We start from the raw sequence: 26,692 nt of genomic DNA, 5'->3' as shown, positions 1-26,692 counted from the left end.
CAGATCATTTTTTAACACCCGGCATATAAAATTTTTTTAAAAGTTATTTTCACCAGTATCTCCAAAATTCATCTTGCATGCATAAAGCTCCTGCTTCTCAGCCTTCTAGTTCTCTGAAAGGTGGGAGACAAGAACATGTAACGTACAGGTCACATATTCTATCACTAGTGTAGCTACTCTGTAACACATTCAAATAATAAACATAAAGGAACTACCATTTTTTAAATTGTCTTCTATCTCCTACCCAGAAATAATTTTCCTGAAACATTTTATTTAGACCCTTACCTCTCCATGGAGCAGTAGGTGTTGTTTCCAAGCCACGTTCCAGATACTGCCTAAGCTCGCCGGCATGTTTCACGAGCAATCTGAGCAGGCGCAGGGTGGCCATCACAATCACATCATCAGTGCTCTGCTCTGCTCTGTGACTTAAATGTAGCCTAGGGTCGTCTTCATCTAAGGGAATCTAAGGGCAAAAGATGAAAGGCAGAAACAAGAATACCGTTTTCGTCTGCTAGGTGAGAGATGTCAAATACACTTTCTCAGAACAGAACAGTGTGCTACCTACCTGCCCAGCGTTGAGTTTAAGGAAGGTAAAATATGCACTGCAAGACAGCTTGTAGAGGCTGAAGATTCGATCTACAACTTTCCTCCACACTTTAATAACTCCTTCTGTTGCACTTTCATCAAGTTCTGAAAGCCACGGGCAGCTGGATATTAACTGACGCCAGATAACATCAACCATGTCGTCTTCCTCGTTATCTTCACCTTCTGTTATCTGAAGCGTTATATCTTCATCCTGAAGAAAATTTGGGCATAAAATGCTATTGAACACAAACTGAAAAGGGGAAAAAAGGTATATGATTTTCCTATTCTACAAAAGCATTTTTCTCGTTGATGGAAAATTCAATTACTTCACACTTAATTTTATACATGCTAAACCAGTATCAATACACTCCTCTGTATGATGTTTTACTAACGTAGCTAATGAAGACAACTCCGGTGTTTTGCACCTTAAACGCTTCCAAATTATAATGTGATGTTCTGCCGGCAGAACATTAAACATAATCTGTTCAGAAGGTTGAGGCTAAATGTTCACAGAATTCACTCACAACAGACCCTGCTCTCTTCATAGTACTGGGCATGTACAGAACACCAGCTCTGGCAGACAGCGATACATGCTGAAGTCCAGAGCAAGACGAGGTTAGGTCAGCGAATAAAATCCCAACTTTTAAAGTCTGTATCTACTCAGTAGTTATGACATTCTAGAATTGACAGAACTCTGAGCAGAGAGGGAATAAATCCTACAGCTCGTTTAGTTCACTAGGTTTCAACTCTGGCTGTGAAGTACAATCACCTAGTAAGCTTAAATACGTGCGCATATGTCCCACTCAGCTATCTGGGGTGGTATGCAGGCACTCGTGTAGTTTAAAAAGGTCCCAAGCTAGTGTTAAGAACCTAATTTCTGATCAAAACACCTAAAAGAGAAATTTCATTCCCATAAAACAAACTTCACCTATTTTAATAACAGGACCTTAAAGAAATGATTTCTCAAGAAATTACATTTTTCTTAGAAAAGTATCATAACTCACTTTCGTTTTAAAACTCAAAGTTCTGATTTGTAACAAAAACTGCCTAAACCCTATTCAATATTTAATCAAGTATATATAAGATCAACCTCCTCGAAATCAATGAATTAAAACCGTGATCCTGACACCATTTCTCCCAACACTACATCATATTTTCCTTGCCTGAATCCCCGCTGGCCGACAGACAGCCTGTCCGAGAATACCATAAATCCTCTCTTTTTCTTCCTCAGTTATAGTGTCTGGAAGCAGATTCTGAACTTCAGATTTTTCTCTAGGCAGCAGACGAACACCTTCTCCCTGACTATAAAAATAAACAAGTCACTAGCTGCAGCTATCAAAACATGCCATGTCAAGTTACCAAAACCTGTCAGCAGACATTTTGTCTCTATTTTGCAATGCATTAGCTAAGTTACACATTTTGACATACGTACCTGGCATTGTCAACTACCTTTCTGCCCCACCTATAAGCCCAACTAGCCAATGCTGCCCAGGATTTGGCTACTTCAGGTGCCTGTACTGAAGACAGGTGATACAACTGTCCCAAAATGAAGTCAGGCTCTCCAACTCCAATATGCACTGCCATGATGGACAAAAAAATAAAAATAAAAATAATGAAAGAACTCAGCAATGCTACATTCATAAATTTCTAACGGCACTCCCATTAACATTTTGGGGTTTTATTATCTGTAAGCTATCAGTAAGTTCCAGAATATCACAGTGCAAAATTTGACAAAGGAACACATTTCCTACTACGCTTTTTGAAAAGGCTAATAAACTGAAATCAACCACTCAGCTTCCCAAGTCGGCTTAAATTATCACCCTGTAAACCACATAAATATCTTTTACGACACTTTACATAAAAACAGTTCAGGTGTAAATTATGCAAAGAGCCTAAATGTCCATCAACTGACGAATGGATAAAAAAATTGTGGTTTATATACACAATGGAGTACTACATGGCAATGAGAAAGAATGAAATATGGCCCTTTGTAGCAACATGGATGGAACTAGAGAGTGTTATACTAAGTGAAATAACCCATAGAGAGAAAGACAGATACCATATGGTTTCACTCTTATGTGGATCCTGAGAAACTTAACAGAAACCCATGGGGGAGGGGAAGGAAAAGGAAAAAAAAAAAAGAGGTTAGAGTGGAAGACAGCCAAAGCATAAGAGACTCTTAAAAACTGAGAACAAACTGAGGGTTGATGGGGGGTGGGAGGGAGGGGAGAGTGGGTGATGGGTATTGAGGAGGGCACCTTTTGGGATGAGCATTGGGTGTTGTATGGAAACCAATTTGACAATAAACTTCATATATTGAAAAAAAAAAAAGTTCAGGTGTCAGATGTGTTGTGCAATGTCTTGAATTATGGATATGACTGGTTACTTCCTTGTGATTAGATTAAGTTGAAGCATTCTGGGAAAAGTAATACATAGGTGCTAAGTATACAATCTCATTCAATCAGAAATTCATGAGGTAAATGTCTTTATCCACAGTTCAGAAGTAAAGAAATCACCTGCTAGAATGTCATATGCCAATGTAAGATTTATAACAGTCACCAGACATATCCCTTATATCAAGACTATATAATATACAGATGAGAATGATTTCATAAAACCAATGTAAGAAATCAAAGTCCTATGCTTCATAACAACAATAATGAAAGTATATTCTCATGCTTTGGCAAAAAGGTTAATTATCTCCCACTCTGTAAAACATGGACAACGGTACCTACCATAACAGGCTCTCCAACACTGAATTAACTACCCTATTTGTCAAGTACCCTATTATTAGCACTAGTGTCAAAATGTGAAACTTTCATCTTTCAGTAGTTTCTGTGCTCTATCACCCAAGGAGACCACAGGCTACTATTATCTGTCTTTGTTGCTCCTTCTAGTGTGTGGTGACATTTAGCTTTCTGGGGCAGGGCCGTCTTGCCAGCAAAAACATCTAAGTGCATAAAAGCACCGTGGTTAGGGAAGGCCTGGTGGGCAGAGTTTTAAGTGACTTGCACGGTAGCATTAGATACTAAAGAAATGTGTTTTACTTACTTCCAGGCAGTAAAATACGCTAAATTTCCATAGAAACAATTTCTGTGGCAAATTACAGCCAGTATAACATTGTAAACTTTAAAACAGGGAGAAATAACTTCTAAAATTAATATTTAAAAAAAATTTTTTTAACACTCATTCATTTTTTGAGGGACAGAGAGAGAGCACAAGCAGGGGAGAATCCAAAGCAGGCTCCAGGCTCTGAGCTGTCAGCACAGAGCCCGATGCGGGGCTTGAACTCATGAAACACGAGATCATGACCTGAGCCAAAGTCGGACGCTTAACTGACTGAGCCACCCAGGCGCCCCTAAAATTAATATTTTAAAGCTAATAAAATAAAGATATCCTACCTGTAGATTCGCTCTCTATCCGAGGATATTCTTCTTCCATCGTATTAACAGATGGCAGTTCTATTAAAGCGAGTATGTTTTTAGACAAAGTAGAAAGACCTGTGAAGTTTTGCTGTTGCTGAGCTCTATAAACCTGTTTCAGCTGCCCTGAAATTTCTTTCCATTCTGCCTGGATCCATTTGGCTAGTGTCAGAATGGACTTGGCAACCGCATATTCAGCTTTGGCAGACTTGCAGAAAGATATGGCACAAGAACTCAACATTTCCATTGCGTGTGTTGACTGGCCTACAGAAAACCAAAAATCAGACCTTAGTTTTATATGCAAACGATTAACAGTATTTCAGGGTAAAGTGACAATGTAAATTCAGTGGTAATCAATGATCTCCAGAAACATTTCTTACTTGAATACACCAAAATTGCCTCTTTTAAAAGCCCCAAATTAGAGAGCCAAAGCATAAGAGACTGTTAAAAACTGAGAACAAACTGAGGGTTGATGGGGGGTGGGAGGGAGGAGAGGGTGGGGGATGGGTATTGAGGAGGGCACCTTTTGGGATGAGCACTGGGTGTTGTATGGAAACCAATTTGACAATAAATTTCATATATTAAAATAAATAAACAAACAAACAAATAAATAAATAAATAAAAATAAAAGCCCCAAATTATAGAGATAAGTCAATTACAGGTAATTTATTATTCAGGACACAAATGTTGTGCCACAGCTGAAAAAAACCCAACTTTTATTGCCTTACATCATACACATTACCATTCATACACATGATTTTTATTTTGTCATATACTAACCACAGTTCATTTTACTAACCTGCTGTATACAGCAATTTGGTTTTTTCAATGTCAAGTTCAGGCCCCCATTTTTCATCCACTTGACCTTGAGTTGATAGTTTTTTAAAATGCTGGACTAAATCCTGAGCAGTGGTAGTCTTTCCCAGCTGAACCTCACTACACTGTGCCAGCAGTCTTGTTGCAAGTGACACATTCCCTCGTTTTCTAGCAAATTTTGCTGCTGTTAGACCTAATTCCATCAGATGGCTTCTAATTGGAACTGTTTGTTCTGGAGAGAAGAAAACGTTTCATTAGTCCTTGATGGGTCTAGTCGCAGACTGCATGGAAACATGGCCAAAAATTCTTCCCCAACTATTTATTTTCCCTTCCCTACCACCTCCTTAAATCAAGATAACTCATTTTTCACCGTCTTTAAATCCCTAGCAGCTAGCATGGTGCTTGGCATACAACAGACAATAAATGTTTATTGGAATAAATGTATACAATGAAGCTGACAAAAGTAAAAATGATTCACTCTAAGAGATCGGCTTTTCAGTTTCTAGATCTTTTTAGTAAAGGGCTCAGGACAAAGGGTGGGAAGTGAGGGTAAAGCTAGACCACCCTCCTTCGTGTAGAAGTACCCTCTGCCCTTTTATCACGCCATTCTCTCCGAGTTTACTCCTACCTTTCTGATGAACCTTCAGCCTCCTTCCTCTCTACTACCCATCCATTAAAACTGATGTTCCTAGGGGTCGATCCTAGGCTTTCTACTATTCTTACTCTGCATATTCTCCCTGGACAGTATCATTTGCTTCTGTAGTTTCAATTACCATGCAAATGCTGAGGACTGTGGAGTCTTCATCTTGAGCCCAGACCTGACATCTGAGTCCCACCTGCCTACCAGTTCACCTACAGTCAGGCATTTCAAGGGTACTTCAAACTGTGTCAAGTTAAATCCATTTTCTGCCACCCTCCAAACACTCTACTTCCTTCTCCTGTTTTTCCTTTCTTGAGGAACATAATCAACCTGGCTACCTGAGCAGATGCCTGGCAGCCGTCACAGGACTTCACTTTCAGCCCTCCTATCACATCTACTTTTTGTCTATCCCTATCACACTACCTTGGTTACCTTTAGCAGGGACTTTAGCCTAATGGGTCCCTCTGCCCCCAGTCTTCTCCTCTTCTAGTCCATTCTCCAACCTGCAACTGAAGTCATCTTATACAAAGATAAACCTGAACACTTAACTTCCCTCTGAAGGCTTCCCACTGCCCAAAATCCCAACTCCTGAATTTGCCTTGAAAGGCACTGATGCCTTACATTTCATTCCAATCTCAGTCTCCTTCAGCTTCCTCTCTTCCCATTCTCCCTTAGGCAAACTGAGTCACCTAAGAATCTTTCATTATTGCCACTGGCCTTCCCATGTTTTTTCCAGCCAAATGGTCCACCACCTTCCTTCTCATCTCTACCTCTCTCGGGTATCAGATTAAATGTTACTTCTTCCCCAAATCCTTTTCCGACTGATTCTTAGGATTAAATCGGTGCTCTTGTTTTATGTTCTTTCAGCACCATGTACGTGCACTTCCATTCAGCACACCACTGCTGTTCCTTGCACGACGTCAGTTTTCCCTGCTAGACTCTAGAATCCCTTTGGTTTTAGGAATGGAGAAAACAGTCTTGTTCACCATTACATCCCAACTTCGAGCACAATACCTGGCACAAAGCACACACTTCATAAGCACTTGCCGAAGAAAAAAAGGCAAGGTGGAGTGGAGTTTTGTCTCAAATATAACCGCTGAGTTACTGACTTTTTATTCCCAATTTTAAAACTTGTTCAATATGGGAAGGATGAGAAAGAAGATGGTATTTGTAGTCCTACTATATGCCATGCTCTGCATCAGGGCTTTTATATGCCTTATCTCATCTCCCACAATCCTTACAAGAATCTCCTCAGCAAGGCAATACCCAGAACTGAAAGGGAATGTGACTCAGAAGTTTAATGACTTGCCCTAAGGTCCTTCCATTTGCAAAAGTTGGGCTAACAATCCAACCCAAATATATACAGCACTGAGAGTCCAGGAGAGTCACAGTTCCCAGTAATCACTCTGCAATGCGAGTCCACACCCCAGCATTACCTTACTTGAAATTATTTTTTTTTTAATGTTTATTTATTTTGAGAGAGGGAGAGAAAGAAAGCGCACGTGGGCGTGCCAGTGGGGGAGGCAAAGAGAGAAGGGAAGAGAGAGAATCCCAAGCAAGCTTTGTGCTGTCAGTGTAGAGCCCTGACACAGGGCTTGATCTCACAAACCGTGAGATCATGGCCTGAGCCAAAATCAAGAGTTGGGAGCTTAACTGAATGAGCCACCCAGGTCCCCCTGAAATTTAATACTCAAATGTATTCAGTAATCTTAGCTACCGCAATTTTCAACTACAATTCTACAGAATTCTGGCAACTTTTCCATTTTCAAGCAATAAATTGCTAACACCCTTTTAACATAAGAGACGTTTCTTTCTTAAAAATGAGATCTACTGGGGCGCCTGGGTGGCTTGGTCCATTGGGCGGCCGACTTCGGCTCAGGTCATGATCTCGCGGTCCGTGAGTTCGAGCCCCGCGTCGGGCTCTGTGCTGACAGCTCAGAGCCTGGAGCCTGTTTCAGATTCTGTGTCTCCCTCTCTCTGACCCTCCCCCGTTCATGCTCTGTCTCTGTCTCAAAAATAAATAAACCTTAAAAAAAAATTAAAAAAAAAAAAAAATGAGATCTACTAATATTTATACAAATACTAATTGTCAACTCATTTGGAGTGTTTAAAACTTAACATCCACAGTCCATTATATCTGACAAAGAATTCATATCCAGAACAAATAAACAAGTTTATGACTTAACTAAAAACGGACAAGATTTAAACACTTTAAAAAGTAAGATACACAGTGGTCACTATGCAAATGAAGAGGCTCAATCTCATTAATCATCAGGAAAATGCAAACAAAACCGCAATGAAATACTACTATACACTGGTGCCAGGTGACTAAAATTAAAGACCAACACCACCAAAGATAGAGACACAAGAAGAAATGTAAAATGTACAAACACGTTCTAAGAACTCGCCAACTTATTTTTAACGTTGAACCATTACGACCCAACAATTTCACTAACAGGCATTTACTCAAGAGAAAACACAAATATATGTCCACCCAGAGACCTGTACATGAATTTCACTGTGGCTCTACACATAATAGCCCACATTTTAAAACAACTCCAGGATCTATCCAAAGAACCAGATAAATTATGGTGCATCCATCAAATGGACACTACTCAACAACACAAAGGATCACACTACTGATACACGCAACACAGGTGAAACTTAAAAATAAAATGCCGAAAAGAACCCAGACACAACAGAGTTGTATGATCCCATTTATACAAAACTTTAGTTACGACAGGTCTAATCTACAGTGACAGGAAACAAATCAGCACTTGCCCAGGACAGGACACATGGGAGAGGCGAATGGGTAGAGGCATAAGAAAAACTTTTTGCGGTGATATAAATGTTCTAGATCTTGAATGAACTGGTGGTAAAGATCTGTCAAAACTCATGGATCTGTACGTGCCAAATGTGTAAATCATATCTCAATCAAAGCTATTAAAAAAATCCAAGCCAATTACCTTTTATCTTCTCCAACAACTGACTCTGGTACATGGTATATCTTAAGGCCTGCATCCACGGCCTCACATCATGCTGTTTACATGAACGCAGAGCTTCACTGAAGAGTGGAATAAGACAATCCTGCCAGAGAAAAACCAAAACTACTTAATGCAAACAGACTCCATGCATGTTTGTAGACCGAGTTAACCTGCATCCCCTTAAACCAGCTACTCAGCTCTACTTGTCTATTCAACTCCCCCCTTTCTTCATTTTATCTTCTAATCACAAGAGGAAAAGAGACAGTCTAAGATAAATCTTTGCTTTGCCTTAAAAAGAAAGAAAAAATCAAGTCCAATTTATCAATAAAGCACATTTTTATAAAAATAAACACAAGCATATTAACTATAAAACAGAAGTTAGATTACAGAGAAACATAAAACTACTACTTTATTAGCAGATTCTCAAAGATTCTAATTCCCTTGGGAAGGGCCCATCTTTGGTTAAACTGTCCCCTATCTGGGAGAAGGATGGGGTGTTGTTTTTTTTTTTTTTGTTTTTGTTTTTTTAAAGTATGTTCTTCATCCAACACGGAGCTTGAACTCAAGATCTGGAGATCAAAAGTCGCATGCTCTACCACCTAGCCAGCCAGGCACCTTGCGGGTATCTTCGCTAATCAAATCTAAAATTTGTAACACCTGTCAAACGGAAATATATTTACATACACTAGCTCTTCTTCCAAAAACAAACAAACAAACAAAGCAAAGGAAAAAATTAAGCAATTAGCCGTCCTTAAAACTCTCTATCTTTACTTCCTCCATCTACCTCATACACTTCTCAAATGAAAATGTACCTGAAAATGGCATTTTGGATTTCTGTATTTACTACCTTGTCCAACAAATGCTACAAATACTATTTTAAAAATTAAAAAAAAATTTTTTTTCAAAGAAATCTTTTTCTACACAAATGCCTATTAATGTTCACAAAAATATCCTGATAAAAATACACACATACACACCTCTGTTGAAAGTCTGTTAGAAACTGTGTTCTCCAGAGCAGAAGAGCAATACAGCTGTAAGGTACTTAGAACTGGCAGAGACTGTGAAACCGTTAAAGTAGAAAGTCTCAGGGGTCCAATAGCTATGCGGGAGGTTTGCTTCAAGTACTTTACCACATTTCTGAAACAAAATATATACTGTTAATTAACAAATGAGATTTTCCAGCCGGTAATCACTGAAGAGATAAGGCAGTTTGATAAGATGCTACCACAGTGGCATCCAAAGAGGGGAAAGGAAGAAGAGCTGTCTGCCCTTTAGTAAAATGACACAAGCAAGTCAAGACATGCTTCTGTGGATTTCTACAGTTTATTTAGTTTCAACCTCTATATATGCTGGCAAGGGGCACTCACGTTTCACGTGACTTCTACAACGAAAACGAAGCTATCATGACTAACTAGCATTGTAGCGAACTGTTAAGTGATTCATCGCCAAGTACGTACATTCACCATATGGTACACACAGCGCACATTAACCTCCTTCGGATTAAACTTACTCAGTTATGGACTGCCACTTCTGGTCTTGTTCTATATGGTTTAAAGCAGTTGCCAAACAAACAGAACTTCGCAACAACTGAACCTCAATCGATTTCTGAAGTTCCTTTGGATCTGGGCTTAACATGTTAGGAAGCAGTTTTTTCATATCTACAGAGAAGTTAAATAAATTCCGCTAAGTTGTTTTTAACGTGTTAAGAATGAGAAGACATTTTAACAGTATTAAAAAGTTATCACTGATGAATACATTCTTTCGTATTTAAGCTCAGCCAGCTGAACACTATGATGAAGCATTTCTGAGAGCTATATAAAAGTCACAGTCTGCATTCAAATTATATCTCACACCCACCCAAATCAGCTGATTTCCCAAGTTCGAAAATCAATAAACCAACATACGCTACATTTTAAAGGGGCAAATCTACACCTATTTTGCAAACCTTACTGAATTTGGCAAAGCGGTGCTAACACACAAAGTACTCACAATACTAATTTTAGTGCAGTATTTTACAGAATGTGCCAGTTGGGGTAAGGAAATTAACGAACCACATTAAGACGCTAAGAAAAATATTTAGCTTAAACACTGAACTTTTTCAAACGTGGCCAGATAAATCTCCAAGTCTTATGACAGTCTTTTTAAGTTAGATTAACTTTAATTAAACTGTTTCCATTTGCCAAATCAAATGTAAGTAAAACAGCCCTACATACGTTTCTTCGCGTGGGACTCTGCCCCAAAATAAATGTACAAAAACCTCCCATTTTTCCAGTGAAATACTAAGCCAAATATTTTGGGCAACTTGTCCATAAAATACTTAATTTTAAGATTATTATCTCAAATACCTATTTTCTCTTTTGATCCTCCAGCAAGTAGATTGACATTTTCTCCTGGTAACAATTCTAACTGCTCAGTACATTCAACAAATTCTCCAGATTCAAAACTGCTTAGTGATCTGCAATTAAAACATCAGTTAGCTTACATCACACCCTATCCAGCCCGTGCAATCATTCAAAAGAAAGGCAGAACAAATTCTGGAAAAAGCCCAGTTACACAGCATTCTTTTGGTGAAGTTCCTTCTACGTAGGCCATCATTTTATTTCTATTTTGAAGATGGGACTACCAACTTAATTAGCACTAAAATTGGAGTGGCAAACCGGAAAACCACAACTATAGACATTCAGTTTAGCACGCTCACCTGTCCTCTTTTTGTAGTCTGTTATCCTCCGGGCCCATCCAACAAACTGACAGACCACTGCAGGGCAATGGCAACATCTGATTCTCCCCAAGCTACTTCTCCGTTCCCTACGCGACCCCATTCCCTACCTAAAGCCTAAGCCCCTGGAGGGCTCCTGTCCTACTATCTCAGGGCTCCATCCTCGTCCTGCCTCCTTTCACTGCTGGCCATCCTCCCTCTCTTCCTTCTCCAACGTGTCTCACGGAACCTGTTTCTCTTCTTTCAGAGAATTCTTCCTTTCCATCTCCTCACCTTATCTGAAAATGGTGGCACCTCTGAAACTCCTTTAGTCCTGCAGCATCCATATGAGGAGAGGCCCTCTCCTAGCTCCTTCCTGCTACTTTCAGATCACTCACTCTGTTCCCATTCCTACTACAGCTGATTTCCAACCAAGAAGATGACTTAGTTTCTCATCTCTTTCTAGTCTATTAATCTCTCATCTTTTCCTGTCCCTCTCACTGTGTCACCTGCCTTACAACTCAGCTTGAAGCCAGCACTGGAAATATGACATCAATAACTGCACCTGCCTCCACTGGATAAGCTCCAAGACTGGATTAAGGTAAATGCCAGCTTCTCACGTAAGCTGTGACTGAAGAACTGTCGAGGTTTGGTGACAGCACCCTGATCATTCCGGCCACTACTGGATCTGAGTCCTCTCCAGGGGCAGGTTCCCGTGTCCCTCCCCACTATACTCTACAATGCCCTCACACTGTCAGCTAATGACGGACTCCTCGAAAAAAAAAAAAAAAAAAAAAACATAAAACAAACAAAAAGCCCAACCATCTATCCTCTACCCTTTCATTTCCTCTCCCCTTACCTCTAGTCCACCATCTATCCACTCCCAAAACAGTCTATATCCAACTTCCGCTGCTTTCTTTGAGGCATAAAAAAAGCAGGGCCCAGTTGATCCTTCAATGTTATTTATCCTGTTTCTTAAACCTCTGCTTTCCTGTCACTCTTTCCCGTGAACTTGAAAGAACACTAAAACTCTCCAATATTTCAGGTAACTACACAACATTCTCCTCCAGCCACAGCCTCCTCCTCTCCTTGACTTCAGGAAAAACTCACCACCCAAGTAACCTAACTAAAGCTTTTGATTTTCAACTTTCTCCACCACTCAATAGTACTACTCAACCCAGCTGCTTCTCGTGATCTCTCTCTACAAAGCTCTTCTTGCTTGTCATCTCTGGAGCTTCTGACAAGACTGACTATTCCAGTCTGCTTCTCCTACATCTTGGACTTTTCTCTCCTCAGTGTCTGTTTTTATCAGTGGCTTCCTCTCCCTTCCTGGAACAAAGATGCTCGTAAGGATTCTGACCTTGGCCTTCTTTCCTTTTCACTCACCCTTCTCCAGAGCTTAATCTGTGATTTCGTGGCTTACAAAGGCTCTGGAGTACAAAGTGTGAAGAGAAAAAAAATGTCTTTTACTGTCACCTATATGCTAATGAACCCCCAAATCACTCTCTAGCTTAGACTTTTCTCCTTTGTTCCAAATCCAATTCTTAACTGCTTACTCCTCTCCTCAGCATGTTTCATATGCACCGTAAAAACACCTCCTGGTTCTGTGTGCTCCTGCTTCAACTAACAGTGTCTGTCCTCCCTCCACCTTTGTCCCACAGATAAATGGTCTACATGCTGCCACCCCTGCCATCCACCTCCAGTCTCTTCCCAACAGCAGGGGGAATGACTAAGTCAAATCACGACATGCCTCTCCTGTTCAAATCTCACCTAAGATATTCCATATTACTGGGAGTCAAAGTCCTTCTCCCAGTTCCCCATCTACCCTCTATCCTGATCTCCTATTATTGACTCTGCTTCAATAATAGTGGCCTCTGGGCCACTTTCTGGGCCATTTCCAGAACACTCAAAGCACATTATTCTTTCATCAGATCTGTTTCCTTAAGTCTTCGCCCAAATGTCATGCTGATGGCATTCCCAACCTTGTCTATCTGCCTGTGTGTCCCTCTAGAAGGGAACTCCTCAAGAGTCGGAATTCATGTTTCATGAGGTGCTACACCCCACTGCCTGGCACATAGTACATGCTCAATGGAAAAATTACCCATTAACCCATTTGCTCCCTAGAAGCTGAGCTCCACAATGGGAAGGACAGCTAACGACTCCTGTGTCCCAACCTCTTGGGGGTACACAAATTTTGAATTAAGAAATTCAGTACATATATTTTGGTTTTTGTTTTTTAATTTTAACATTTATTTAAATAATATCTACACCCAATATGGGACTCGAACTCATGACCCTGAGATCAAGAACTGCATGCTCTACTGACACAGCCAGCCAGGGGCTCCCAGTACCTACATTTTGAATTAAGGGATTAATAAATGCACAGAGAAATATGGAGATGAAAAGAAAGGGAGCTGATTTTATAAATGTTCATAAACTCTGTCCTCTCAAGAATATTTTTGAGAAGTTCATTTTTTTCTAATGTTTCCTTATTTTTGAGACAGAGAGTGAGCAGGGAAGGGGTAGACAGAGAGGGGGACACAGAATCCAGAGCAGGCTCCGGGCTCCAAGCTGTCAGTACAGAGCCTGACGTGGGGCTTGAGCCCACCAACCGTGAAAAGTCATCAAATGTGACTCTTCCTAAAGCAGTAACAAATATGCTTTCACTCCTTTTGATTTTAAAACCATAAGCTCTGAGAATGAAGATCAAATGACCGTTTCAACAGTTAACAAGTCTGTTTTCCACCGTATGAGTATCTTCCTCACATCTAACGCTGGTTTCTCATTGTGGTCATTTTTTGAACAGCAGTATTACTAGAACTTCAAACATGCTGCAGTAGTAGATGGTACCAATTTTAATATTTTTCTGCCATAGAGGCAGACTTTAAGGTTGCTGAAAATTTATTGAGCTGAAAAACAGTCCTTACTTTATGTAGTTGAAATCAGCCTTTAGGTTGAGAGAAGTGCTGCTGGTACTCTTTTTCAGGTCGTGGATAGCATTCTGCCAGTCCTGCACGGCAGCCCAGTCCGCAATGGAAATGTAACACTCACATGCTTTATTTCCCAAATAATTTATAACCTCAGGGGAAGAGTCCGTTGATTTGGATAGCACAGTTTTCCTGGATTCACCTGAGTAAATGTATTTTATAAAACAGAGAGATCCAGGGAAGTTATAAATATTTTAATGAGCAGAGAAATCTAAACGATACAACAGGATCATTAATACAAACTATCTGAGCGTATACGACTTTTTATTTAAATCCTGGACGCTCACCATTCAGAGAATGTTTGGGGCTGGCACTGTTACGCCCAGCGTTGGCCAACGTGAGAACGGATTTGTCAAAGCTGGAGACGCAGCAATCAACACCTGTCATGGCACACAGGTGCTCCTGGTACTCCACAGAGGCCTTCTCAAACCTTCAATGCAAATTCAAACAGTCCTTACTTTTAAATTATCCACAGACTTCATTTCCAAAAAAACTAAAAAAAAAAATTAATCACTCAAATAAACTGAGCAGAGATAACGAATTAATTATTTTGTGTGGGGTGGGGTGCACGAAATTAGATTTTTTCCTCACAACAAATGAAAATAAATGTACACACTATTAAAGTTTTTTTAAAGGCAGTATAAAATAACAGAAAATATTAAGTATCTGATCTCATTATATGCCAAGGCTAAGTAGAAGAACAAGTTTTAAAAAAGAATTCATAAAGTAACATACTAATGGCGTAATTTAAAACTTCCAGGTATGAAAAAACACCATAAACATTAAAAACAAATTATAAATCAAGAAATTAGACCGCATCAACAATCCTGCTCTATCAGTATAGCAGGATTTCCTATACTTGACATATCAGTATAGGAAAATATGAGAGGCCACGAAGACAAAATCTGTGTTTCTAAAAATCACATATGGTCAATAGAACTTAAGGGGAAAGTTATATTAATCATTACTAAAAACATATAAATTAAAACAAATTATCTTCACTGATGATGGTGGCAGGGTGGTTGTTTCTCAGTGACCCTCACTATTCACAACAGCAAAGGGAAGGGGTTACTCTATCATTAAGGATATAAAATGGAATCTCTTTTCCGTACAATAACTTTGCAACAGTATGTATCATAAGCCTTAAGGTCTGTAGCCTTTCTTCTAGTAAATCAACTTGCAGGAATGAATTCAAAGAAAAGAAACAAAATTATAAGCTATAGCTTACTATGAAGAATTAAGTGCCATGGTACATTAAGATTAGTAAAAAACATCAGAAACAACCTTACTGTCCAAGAATAAGGAAAGTTAAATTATGGTGCACTCACAAAAAATACAACTGCGTCATTAAAAATAACATTGTAGAATATTTAACATGCCAAAATATTTTTTTAAAGGTTACTGAATAGAAAAAACAAAATGATGTGAGTAGCAGAAACACAGCCATTTCTGAGAAACATGGGGAGAAGACTGTATATAAAAGAAAAAAGAACTACAGAGGCACGTACACCAAAACTAACAAGTTATCACTAGCAGATGTAATTATGAGTTCTTCTATTTTTCCCACATTTTCCAGACTTGGGAGAACGGACATAAATATACACAGTCTGTTGCAATACATATTCATTTACCTAGAGAATGAGTGCACAGGGCTAATGAGCAAGCCCTCTAGCCATGAAGGACAGTTTGTACCAGACTCTGACAAGAAAGGTTATCAATTATAATGCAAGTAATTGGCAAATCTTTTTTTTTTTTTTTTTTTAATTTTTTTTTTCAACGTTTTTTATTTATTTTTGGGACAGAGAGAGACAGAGCATGAACGGGGGAGGGGCAGAGAGAGAGGGAGACACAGAATCGGAAACAGGCTCCAGGCTCCGAGCCATCAGCCCAGAGCCTGACGCGGGGCTCGAACTCACGGACCGCGAGATCGTGACCTGGCTGAAGTCGGACGCTTAACCGACTGCGCCAACCAGGCGCCCCAATTGGCAGATCTTATTTTAAGGAGGATTTCTTACTAATCTGTAAGTAAGAAAGGCATCTAAGTTTTGCTGTTAAAGAACAGACTAAAGATGACTCCTAGTAAAGTGATTCACAGCGAGTTTCAATTGCTGAAATTGAACAAAGCTGTTTTAACATTTAACTACAATGTTATCCAGGAATACAGAGGGTTTAAATGTAAAGATATCCCATTACCTATTTCCTACCTTCCAACTTACCTCCCTTCTGCCTGCTGGGCCACTGAATTAATCCAGAGAAGATTCTTGCCAGCAATGGAGGATGACCAGACAGCAATTCCCTGTATGGCTTCAGGACAATGCAGCTCACACAGAGCTTCTACCACCATCATGATGGTTACTTCCAATTCATTCCCCTGGAAGTTCATTCACAACAATTAACCACAGACCTCAATACCATTAAAATTCAAGCATCTACTAAATTTACAACCACTGATCACAACCGAAGCCCATTTAAAAGCACGTGTATTTAACAATTATTTTTACAACAACATTACATTATTAGCTTAGAATTCTTGAAATTTTACATATACTGTGGCTACAAAAGGTAACTGACACAAGCTTAACAGCAGATGGTGTCAGGCTTTACAAAGTAAAAAAAAGTTATCCAAAATTTAAACTGTGCTATCTGTAGGAGTAACATATGCAGTAAATATAAAGCAAAAGTCAAATATAAATAACCATGAACTAAAGGATGATTAATTTTATGCCTGAATATTGCCTACTGCTATTATCGAATTAAGAAACATTTGTTATTTTTGGATTCCAATTGTTTATTGAACCCATTTATAAACGAGCACTCTTCCCATTCATTATAACATTATTATATACACTTCCGCATACGTTAAAAAACTACTACCTGCACTCTCCTGTACATTATAGTTACTAAAAATGATTACAAGAACTATTTCTTCTACAAGTTTCTTAGAACTACCTTTAAAGTTCCAAGCCCTTAAACATTTGACATGTTCTAAGCACAAAATATGAATAGTGACTTGGAACAGAAATTTTAACTTATTTCATTCATAGATTAAATCACAACCAAGGAATTAAACTCAACTTTTTCTAATCAACAGATTTAAAATTAACTCCAGATACACTTTACCTGAGATAGATTTGTCTTCATTTCTGTAAGCAAGTCAAAGCCATGCCTCACTGTCACAGCAGGCTGGCCTGCCAACAACCCAACCCTCATAATGGAGAGTCGGATCCGCGTCAGCCAGTCTTGACAAGTTTGGCGATTGGTATAGAAAAAAGTCCTAATGACCTTTAGAATAAAGAAAAAGAAGAGCTCACGGTTGGTTAAAATTTTAGGTACAGACGTCTCAAATACACAAGACTACTGGGATTTCAGCTCTGCACACACTGCCAGGCTTGACCATGAAACTGCTACAAAGCAACACTCAACCCACTGGAACCAACCTTGGGAGGTGACGTTAATGCATTAGCGCACCCCTCATATGCATTATACATTAACTTCTCCAGATTTTCCAGATACTGCAGAAGAAGAACAAGTCTAAGCTGGTTGCTACTGTGGCCTTCATCATTGTCTGCAGTTGTCCATTGACTAACATCTTGATCGGGGTTTAACGTGTGAGCCGCAAGACTTCTAATGATACCTTAAAGCAAAGACAGAATTCCATATTTAAAAGACATCTCTAAAGATTCTAGAAGTCAGAGATAATTTCACAAATTCCTATTTGTCAAGCATCCTCTCTAACCTACCATTTAAAAACAAAATTCACAACATGAAAGGTCTTTTATTTTAGGGGGAAAAATGTTTTCTTAACACAAATCCCCTAGTTTTTTTTAACAAAAAAAGACATCCATGCTGTTGTCAACACAATTATTCAATGAAAGGTTATTTTAGCAAATATTATCTGAAAGACTGATCAATTATTGAGGAATAAAAAAAGCATATAACCTCAAATCTCTGAACAAAGATAAGAAACCCATTTGTTTTTAAAGCCTATTTATTTTGAGAGAGAGAGAGAAAGAGAGAGAGACAGCACATGCAAGTGGGAAGGGCAAAAAGAGAGGGAGAGAAAGAATCCAAAGTAGGCTCCACACTACAAGTACAGAGCGCAAAGAGGGGCCTGGTCCCACAAACCATAAGATCATGACCGGATCCGCTATCAAGCCTATGACACTTAACTGACTGAGCCACCCAGGAGCCCCCATCATTTCTTAATATAGGGTTTAAAGGTACTTCTATCACCAAGTTTGAAAAAGCACAAAGCCACTTACCTTCAATTGTCTGGAACGTATCCTGAGCTCTGCCCAGTGGGGTTCTCAACTTAGAAAGCACAGTGAACTGTGCTGCTTCCCAAATAGCCCACTGCCAAAGGACGGCATCTGTCTTTAGAAGATTTCGGGGAATTGTTGATTGGTCACGCTTATCCAGTCTCTGGCAGCTATAGAACAATCTTTCTAACCAATTGTCCTTCCTGGGAAAAGTAGTTTCATATTTAACAGACAATGACAACTTCATTAAATAAAAAAAAAATAAAAAATAAAAAAATTTGCAAGGGGAACAGGCGTAGGGGACTACAATTTTTCCTAGTTCAAAAGGCAAAACCCTTAACGCTGAGAAGCATTATATCCCTACCTTTCATGCTGAGGAGGTCTTTTACAGTTAAAACAGGATGGGGTACGATGTGGAAGGATTATTACGGTAAATGGCCCATGAGAATTTGGCTATCAGGATAAAACATTCACTGCAACTCAGCACCTGCAGAATGTCTATGTCCCCAGGCCTCTCCTCGAAGCATTAATGACTAAGTCAGAATAGTTAACTGTCAAACATATTTCATCACTCAATTTTAAAGCCCATTTTTGTTTCTTCAGATGCTATCTTCGAAGCAATTCTTCCTACTGCTGGAAACTAAAATAACCCATTTGAGAAGATATCACTTTCTATTCTGCCACTCCTGACATATTCTCTCCAAAAATGGGTGTAGGGTCAAGACATTCAAGTACATTTAAGTTGCTTTTCCCAGATGAAAGAGTCAAAGAAAATCTTACCCTGTTCTATGAGAATTCCCATATAAAATAAAACTAATAACATCAGAGAAATCTTGTGGGTGAAATGTGTTACTCGGTGCTTTACTCATGTGACTTCTTAATGCTAAAGAAATTTCTTGAATTTCTGTGTGATTGTTATTGCTGTAGACAGAAAATAAAGTCACTGTTACACAAAATGTTTTAGTGAACAGGCTAGTTCATACTGTAAATGGGCTATTTCCTTGCCAACTAAATGCAGAAGTAAAAAAATAAAACAGACTTCAAAACAGACACTGAAATATTATTACAGCTTCAAAATCAACCTAGTAAAAAATAAAGATTACAGTTGAGTTTTTCAAATAACTGAACTACTAAGAAACACATTTTGGCACCCTATTATATAAATTATTCGGTACTTATTACCATGAGCTTCTAAGTTTATAAAAAATATTAAACTTTGTTACTTTCTTCTAGACCTGGACAATTTGATCCTTTGACATGTCTTCAGTCACTGAGAAGTGCCACACAAGATGTGACACTGATTCACTAATAGGCAATTTGTCTTTTCTTAAACTGAAGGACTACTAGGCAGTTAAAACATAGTGGGAGGGATGTGTTTGTTCTAACACAACTGTTATACCTCAAGACAACATCTAAAGGAATTGACTTCAACAGCTTTCCAAATGCTTGTCGAATGCGAGTTCCACTGTGGACAAGCTGAACACGGCAAACATCAACACACCTACAAAAAAACGAAACAGGTAACAGAAAGAAGTGCAGCAACAGTTCCAAGGTACTAGGCCCAGGGTCAGAAGATAGAAGCTTTAGTCCATACCGCTGTAGAAGATCATCTGGCAAGGAAGACGACAAAGCATGTAGACTGCTGCAGGCTTGCAGACAGATATTCACGTCTTCAACAAGAGCTATTAACAGGAATTAAAAGATACTTTCAGTTTGGCACAAGAAATCACATGCCAGTACATAACTTCCTGAACACACTCACTCGTTCAACAAATAGTGAGCGCCCACACTATGGACTAAGCATTGCTCCTGCCTAGAACCATCACTGGCAGTAACAGCTGGGAAAACGATATGTTCAATAAAACCCACTTAAAGTTACTAGTCTTCACCCAAACCTTTTTCTGAAAGAAATTTCAAAAGTATATGGAATGTATATATATTTTTGTAAGATTAAAAATGTGACTTGGGGCGCCTGGGTGGCGCAGTCGGTTAAGCGTCCGACTTCAGCCAGGTCACGATCTCGCGGTCTGTGAGTTCGAGCCCCGCGTCAGGCTCTGGGCTGATGGCTCGGAGCCTGGAGCCTGTTTCTGATTCTGTGTCTCCCTCTCTCTCTGCCCCTCCCCCGTTCATGCTCTGTCTCTCTCTGTCCCAAAAATAAATAAAAAACGTTGAAAAAAAAATTAAAAAAAAAAATAAATAAATAAAAATAAAAATGTGACAATCACTTAAAAACAATTTATTTTTCATGTATTAAGAATACCAAAATTTGGGGCACCTGGGTGGCTCAGTCGGCTAAGGTTCTGACTTTGGCTCAGGTCACGATCTCACAGTTTGTGGGTTCAAGCCCTGCGTCAGGCTCTGTGCTGACAGCTCGGGGCCGAGAGTCTCCTTTCAATTCTATGTCTCTCTCGCTCTCTGTCCCTCCCTGCCCACATGCGCGCATGCACACACTGCCTCTCTCTCAAAAATAAACAAACATTAAAAAAAATAACAAAAGCTAAGACAGATTATGCATCTGCCCCGAGATGGGAATTATACATTTCATGTTATGAAAATGTTCAAGTGACTATCTTTCTCTTATTTTACTAAAGACCCCTTTCAAGTGTAGATTAACAAAATCTTTAAAAATCACAGAATCTTACTGTTGGCTAAAAGGCCTTTACAAAATTTATGGAAAGATGGAAGAGAGAATAAAGGTGCATATGTTTCAGACTTCTTCATTAAAACAGCCACTTCCAAAGCCCACGTCATTAACAGTTTCCTGAAACACAAAATATACAACTGATTTTACATTAAAGAGAAAGAAAGAAAGAAAGAAAGAAAGAAAGAAAGAAAGAAAGAAAGGGAAAGAAAGAAAAGCTTTAAAATAATCTATTCTTCTTACATTGGTTTGCTTTTGGCTTTTTAACTATCTCAAGCAACAGAAAACAAAAATTCAAACTATAGAAATTCCTTTGTCAAAAAGTTGAATGCCTTTTAAGAAAATCTCCCCAAACCAGAAGGTGTAGCACAGAATATAAAAAATCTGTATAGGTACATTCTTCTACACAACTGCAGGCAGGGAAGTTTCATTCAATTCTTTCGGGAAAGAACAAGAAATCCTGGATTAAATAATAAAGCTGTATTTTCAAGTGTGTCATAACGAAGAGGCTGCTCTACCCCACTGCCTTAAGGCTGGATTTCTTACCCTCAAATTATGTAGCTAAGTTAATGAAAGTTAAGAACACCTCATATTATGAAATTAGCACTTAGTTACCTTGTGTCCTGGTTAAGATTATCTTTCTTAAGCAATATTCCCAGGAGATTTAATATAATTGAGAAATGTTTTTTTGTAGCTGTAGTTACAGTACTAATCACAGCTCCATCAAACAAAGACGGGGACGAAGAACTAAGACTACTAGATATAAAGTGATCGTGCCTGGAAGAGAAAAGAAAAATCATCTTTCATCTCTAATTTTTTTTAAAAAAGCAGTTCCAAAGTCAACACTTTCAAGTGCCCATCTTCCCTCATAAAAATTAAAAAGAAATTATTTTAAGTATCCGTACAGCACAGTACCTGGTACAATGAGAATACAACGTGTAGAGCACTGCATACTGAATGGCAGGGAAGTGAACAGCCAAGTCACCGTGCACAATCATCAGATTCTTACTCAGGAGGGCAAAGACAGTTGGAGACAGTGCCCACATCTGATGACGTAAAAAGAGAGTAAATGTTTGGTTTCTCCAAGACACGCTTGTCCTTCAAAGTACGTGCACACATGTTTAAAGTCTAAAATCACAGATTTAAATCCAGAAACAATCTAGTGCATTAAACCTGGGGTCAGCATTCACTTTTTGTGAAGAAATAAGTATTTTAGACTTTGCAGGTCAGGTGATACCTCTGTTGCAATGGTCGCCTCTTCAACTCTGCCAGGGTGGTGAGAAAACAGCCATGGACAAAAACATAAATCAGAGTGGCTGTTTCCAGAAAAGTTTCCTTACAGAAACTTTTTATACATACCATATTTACTACATACCATATTTACTACAGTAAATATAGTATATATATATATATATACATACAACACTATACTATTTTTATACATACTATAAATCCTTGATTTTAATGGGAATTATGTGGTATGTGAATTAAATGACAATAAACATTGTTTTTTAAAAAGAAAAACAAAAATAGGTATTGAGCTGTACTTGGCTCACGGGCCAAAGTCTACTAATTCCTGATCTAAACAAAGCACTTGGTACCCTTAGTGTACTAGACTAGACTGCCTCTCCTCAATTTTCCATCTGCTGCAAATGGCAAGGTGCCCTGTCCAATGAGAAAAAAGGTACCTCCTGCCACTCTAAGCCTTTTCCATCTTTCCCTTTTCCTTCCACGGCCAACATACTCCATTCCACCTGACTGTCCCTTCCCAATACTGTTTCCAGAATGCAAGACAAAAACCTCCTCAAATCTATATACAGTAAGAAGTGCTCAACAATGAAAGGTTAGGGTCCGAGTAGAGTTTACTCTCTCCTTCCAACATCTGCCGTAAGGAGCAGTGAAAAAAGGAGCTACACGTGGAGTGACACAAGGCAATCTGATCACGAGAGTATGCAAGTATAAACATCAAATATTGGCTTTTCCCTCCCTTCCCTCTTAGAAAACTTTATCTCTTAATTATATCCTATTATTTTTTATTAGAAGCAATGTTTTTCAATCCTTCAAGGTCTAACAGAAGGGGAAAATATACATATCAGCAATAATTATAAATCAAAAAAGCAAGGTCACTTCAAATTTCTTAAAGGAAAGTTATCTTTCTTCTTTTCCCCAAAAGAAAGAATATATGAGTATTCCTAGAGAAAAGTAGGCAGTCAAAAAGTAAAACCATCTGTAAGCACTAACTTTAGTGAACAGAAGGAGAAAAGCAGGGAAGAAGGAGCTGTGTATTAAAAAAACTACACAAATTTGAGCTGTAGAAAATGTTGACAAATTTTTTATAGGTATGCTAGAGTCAACAGAAATTCATAAAAGACATTTTCCTAAAAATAAAACAAATGTGAAAAAAATCTTTTCAAAGGCTGTCAAGGAAAGGAAGAAGAAAACAAAATCTAACGACAAGAAAATATTCCTGTCAATTTTAATTATCCAGGCATGTCCTAAATATGGCACTTTGTTCTACAGTGACTCCAGAGACACACCAACATGATAACAGTAAATGAAATAAACATGCAATGACAAGAGGCTTAAATGAGATTAAAACAAAGACACTACAAGTAAAGACTCACCCCAATTAGCGAGTTTTTGGCATTTCCAATTGTAGTCAGGGCACTGAGGTCAAATATAACTACAAATTTGGCATTGTCTACACTGAATACATGATTTTTAAAAGCCTCGTGTTTTATTTCAGAACAGGCATCAGGAAGTTGTAGACTATGTAGCAGATTGTTTAGGGCACAAGTCATTTCCCCCAGAATTAATTTATAGGCAGTCTCCAAAACAGGAATGTTCTTCAGGCTGAGCACTGCTTGATAAACAGCATGGGCTACTGCAACAACCTTCAAAAAGAGAATGCAGGAGAGTGATAACTAAATGGAAAATAAAATTACTAGCTGCCTAATGTGATGATACAAATCAATTTGAAGACCGAGAAATTCACTGTCCAGAACATCAGAGACCTTAATTTCTTTAAAAATCCAACCTTAAGGAACCTATATACATCAGAAAGTTTATAAAAATTTTCAGAGGCGCCTGGGAGGTTTAGTCAGTTAAGCGTCCAACTCTTGACTTCGGCTCAGAGGGTGGGCTCCCGCCCTGTGTCGGGCTCTGCGCTGATGGTGCAGAGCCAGCTTGGGATTGATTCATTCTCTCTCTCTCTCTCTCTCTCTCTCTCTCTCTCTCTCTCTCTCTCTCTCTCCCCCCTTCCCCAAACGTACGTGCATGGCATGCGCTCATGCATGCTCTCTCAAAGTAAATAAATTTTAAACATTTTCAAAACCTTATTAGAGAGAAAGGGTCCTCTAAATTAAGAGTTCATAAAAGTATCAAAACACACACAAAAAGAGCAATTTGTTAAAATTGGTTTTTCAACAACTACTTGGAAAATCTGTCGCGGTTCTGACTGGGAGTCAGTTGAAAAGCTAATAGTTAAATTTATGACATACACAGTACTTCTGAACTTATAACTTTAAAAAGATAGCTGCTTGTTTTATGAAATTTTAATAAAACTTGATAAAAACAAATTACGGAAATATGAAAAGAATAGCGGCCCATCAGTCTGACAATCAACAAATACTAAGTTAAAGGCATCACTGTAATCATTGTATTTTAAATCCAGTATTTAGCATTTCACTCAGTTTCATTTATGTAGCCTAATAGGCAACTTAGGTCAACTCTTCAATGACCTAAGTTACCAGAAGTTCTTATCAGGGCATCACTTACCTCCTTTTCTTTATGATAACGCAAAAATAGTAGTTTAGATGATGGTATAAACAGTTTTTCTACAAATGACGATGGCAGTTTTGTATTTATCTGTTCAACAATCTAAAAGAATAAAACAAAAAGAAGTGAGCTATCAAGACACAAAAGGACAAGAAACCGTTTTTAAATGCAAAATGATAACAGAAAGAAGCCAATCTGAAACAGCTACACACTGATTCCAATGATAAGACCTCGTGGAAAAGGCTAAACTATGTATACAGTAAAAATATCAGTGGTTACCAGGATTCAGGAGGGATGAATTGGTAGAGTACAAGGGATCTATAGGCAGGAAAACCATTTAGTATGATACTATAATGGTGGCATTATTCATTTGTCAAAACCTTAGAATGTACAATCCAGAGAGTGAACCCTAAGGTAAACTATGGACCTCACTTAATAACCTGTCAATTTGGTTCATCAATTGTAATAAATGTATCACTAAACAAGATTAGTTAATAATGAGGGGAACTATTGTGGTAGAGAGTATGGGAACTCTGTACTTAAGCTCAATTTTTCTCTAAAACCTTAAAAACTGTTCTGAAAAATATTAATTAAAAAAGTAATATATCTAAACTATATTTTAAATCCTTAACATTGTAACATTTAAATGTTGAGACACTTAAATAGGATACCTGTATCTACACTTAAATATGGGCATTTTTTTACATTGGCAATTGGCAGAAATGTTCAGCAGAATATCAGCTACAATTTGCTTTAAAACAATTCAGTTGGGGATGGAAGCACAGCAAGGAAGACAGAGAGTCAGAGGCCTAGAGGAAACCAGATGGACCATGTGTTTCTAATTATAGAAATAATACAAAGATTCATTATGCTATTCTATTTTTTTAATACCCTTCAAAATGCCCATAATAAAAGACGGAGAGGAGGGGAAATATTTATGGTTAAGGAAAAAATAAACACTATAAAACAAGTTTGATTTGGGAAACAAAACAGAAAAAGGTCTTTCAAAATAGCTATCAAGTACCGATACAGTATTTATCATGTGTACTCGATAGTCTTATGTGAAGGACAGTGTTTCATCCAAAAAAAGAGAGACAAGGAAAAAAGCTATATTAAGATCAAACACTAAAAGTAAACAGATAACAGCAAAAGCAAACTAGATTATGTAAATACGACTAATTAACGCACTCTTAAAAGAACAACAACCAAGGCCTTCACTTCTTCTACACTGATTTAAGGGCCTGAATGAACAAACATATTAAAAAGCAACAAACAAGAATTCACATACCAATGTGAGTAAATTCAAGACTGAGATGATATAATCTGTACCGCATGTCTGGCAATTCTCCAGTTGATCTAATCCATATGTAATGACCATGTCACAATGTATAGTCATGCTAGGATCCAAGCTGCCGAGCAAAACACCAACACACTCATTAGCAGCTGTCAACACAGCCTCAGAAAAAAACACTTGGTTTGCAGCCGTCACACATCTCATTACTCTGTACAGAACCTGCAAATGGGGAGAACAAGCAGCTTTTTAAAAAAATTCACATGCTTCCACAGAGTAAAAAAAATAGTTTCTATTTAATGCAGTTTCAACTGAAAATTAACTGCCTGCCTTGTCAGTAGTCTCTTAATATTCTAGCTCTCAGTGGCTGAATAACAAGGGTATCTTTAGTAAAATACACACAATGATCTTGCCTAAAAAATTCTAAAGTACTACTGTGACAGAAAATGGAATTTGCCATCCTCTATTTCTTTCATACCCAATTTCTATCACCCTCCCTCCCCCACCTAAAGTGACCAAATGGCTGAAGCTCAGAATTTTTATATTCATGAAATACACCAGTACTGAGAACAGTAACAGTATTAACATGGGAATA

The 26,692-nt window shown here is 38.4% G+C and overlaps 1 protein-coding gene across 7 annotated transcripts in view; it reads right to left on the bottom strand.

Moving 5' to 3' along the window:
- The window catches only part of SMG1 (SMG1 nonsense mediated mRNA decay associated PI3K related kinase), a 98,973-nt gene that overhangs the window by 30,322 nt on the left and 41,959 nt on the right, over positions 1–26,692 (bottom strand). For 6 of the 7 annotated variants that reach the window (XM_042922077.1, XM_042922070.1, XM_042922073.1 and 3 more), the window contains 24 exons: positions 26,095–26,319; positions 24,807–24,908; positions 23,654–23,923; positions 21,945–22,075; positions 21,645–21,806; positions 21,031–21,149; positions 19,788–20,070; positions 19,169–19,309; positions 18,392–18,591; positions 17,567–17,763; positions 17,250–17,411; positions 16,346–16,500; positions 14,417–14,559; positions 14,070–14,271; positions 10,793–10,902; positions 9,958–10,105; positions 9,425–9,584; positions 8,430–8,550; positions 4,807–5,055; positions 3,987–4,271; positions 2,018–2,162; positions 1,749–1,887; positions 566–796; positions 286–463 (listed from right to left, as the gene is read on the bottom strand). In XM_042922077.1, coding sequence (XP_042778011.1) covers positions 286–463; positions 566–796; positions 1,749–1,887; positions 2,018–2,162; positions 3,987–4,271; positions 4,807–5,055; positions 8,430–8,550; positions 9,425–9,584; positions 9,958–10,105; positions 10,793–10,902; positions 14,070–14,271; positions 14,417–14,559; positions 16,346–16,500; positions 17,250–17,411; positions 17,567–17,763; positions 18,392–18,591; positions 19,169–19,309; positions 19,788–20,070; positions 21,031–21,149; positions 21,645–21,806; positions 21,945–22,075; positions 23,654–23,923; positions 24,807–24,908; positions 26,095–26,319 — 4,258 coding nt within the window. The remainder of the gene's footprint in view (positions 1–285; positions 464–565; positions 797–1,748; positions 1,888–2,017; positions 2,163–3,986; positions 4,272–4,806; positions 5,056–8,429; positions 8,551–9,424; positions 9,585–9,957; positions 10,106–10,792; positions 10,903–14,069; positions 14,272–14,416; positions 14,560–16,345; positions 16,501–17,249; positions 17,412–17,566; positions 17,764–18,391; positions 18,592–19,168; positions 19,310–19,787; positions 20,071–21,030; positions 21,150–21,644; positions 21,807–21,944; positions 22,076–23,653; positions 23,924–24,806; positions 24,909–26,094; positions 26,320–26,692) is intronic. The other variant, XM_042922075.1, reaches the window with a different exon arrangement.

Source organism: Panthera leo, chromosome E3, assembly GCF_018350215.1.
Source record: "Panthera leo isolate Ple1 chromosome E3, P.leo_Ple1_pat1.1, whole genome shotgun sequence".
In the NCBI taxonomy this organism is placed as follows: domain Eukaryota; kingdom Metazoa; phylum Chordata; class Mammalia; order Carnivora; family Felidae; genus Panthera; species Panthera leo.
The sequence above is the reverse complement of the archived record's forward strand: the minus strand, read 5'-3'. Positions and strand labels throughout refer to the sequence as shown.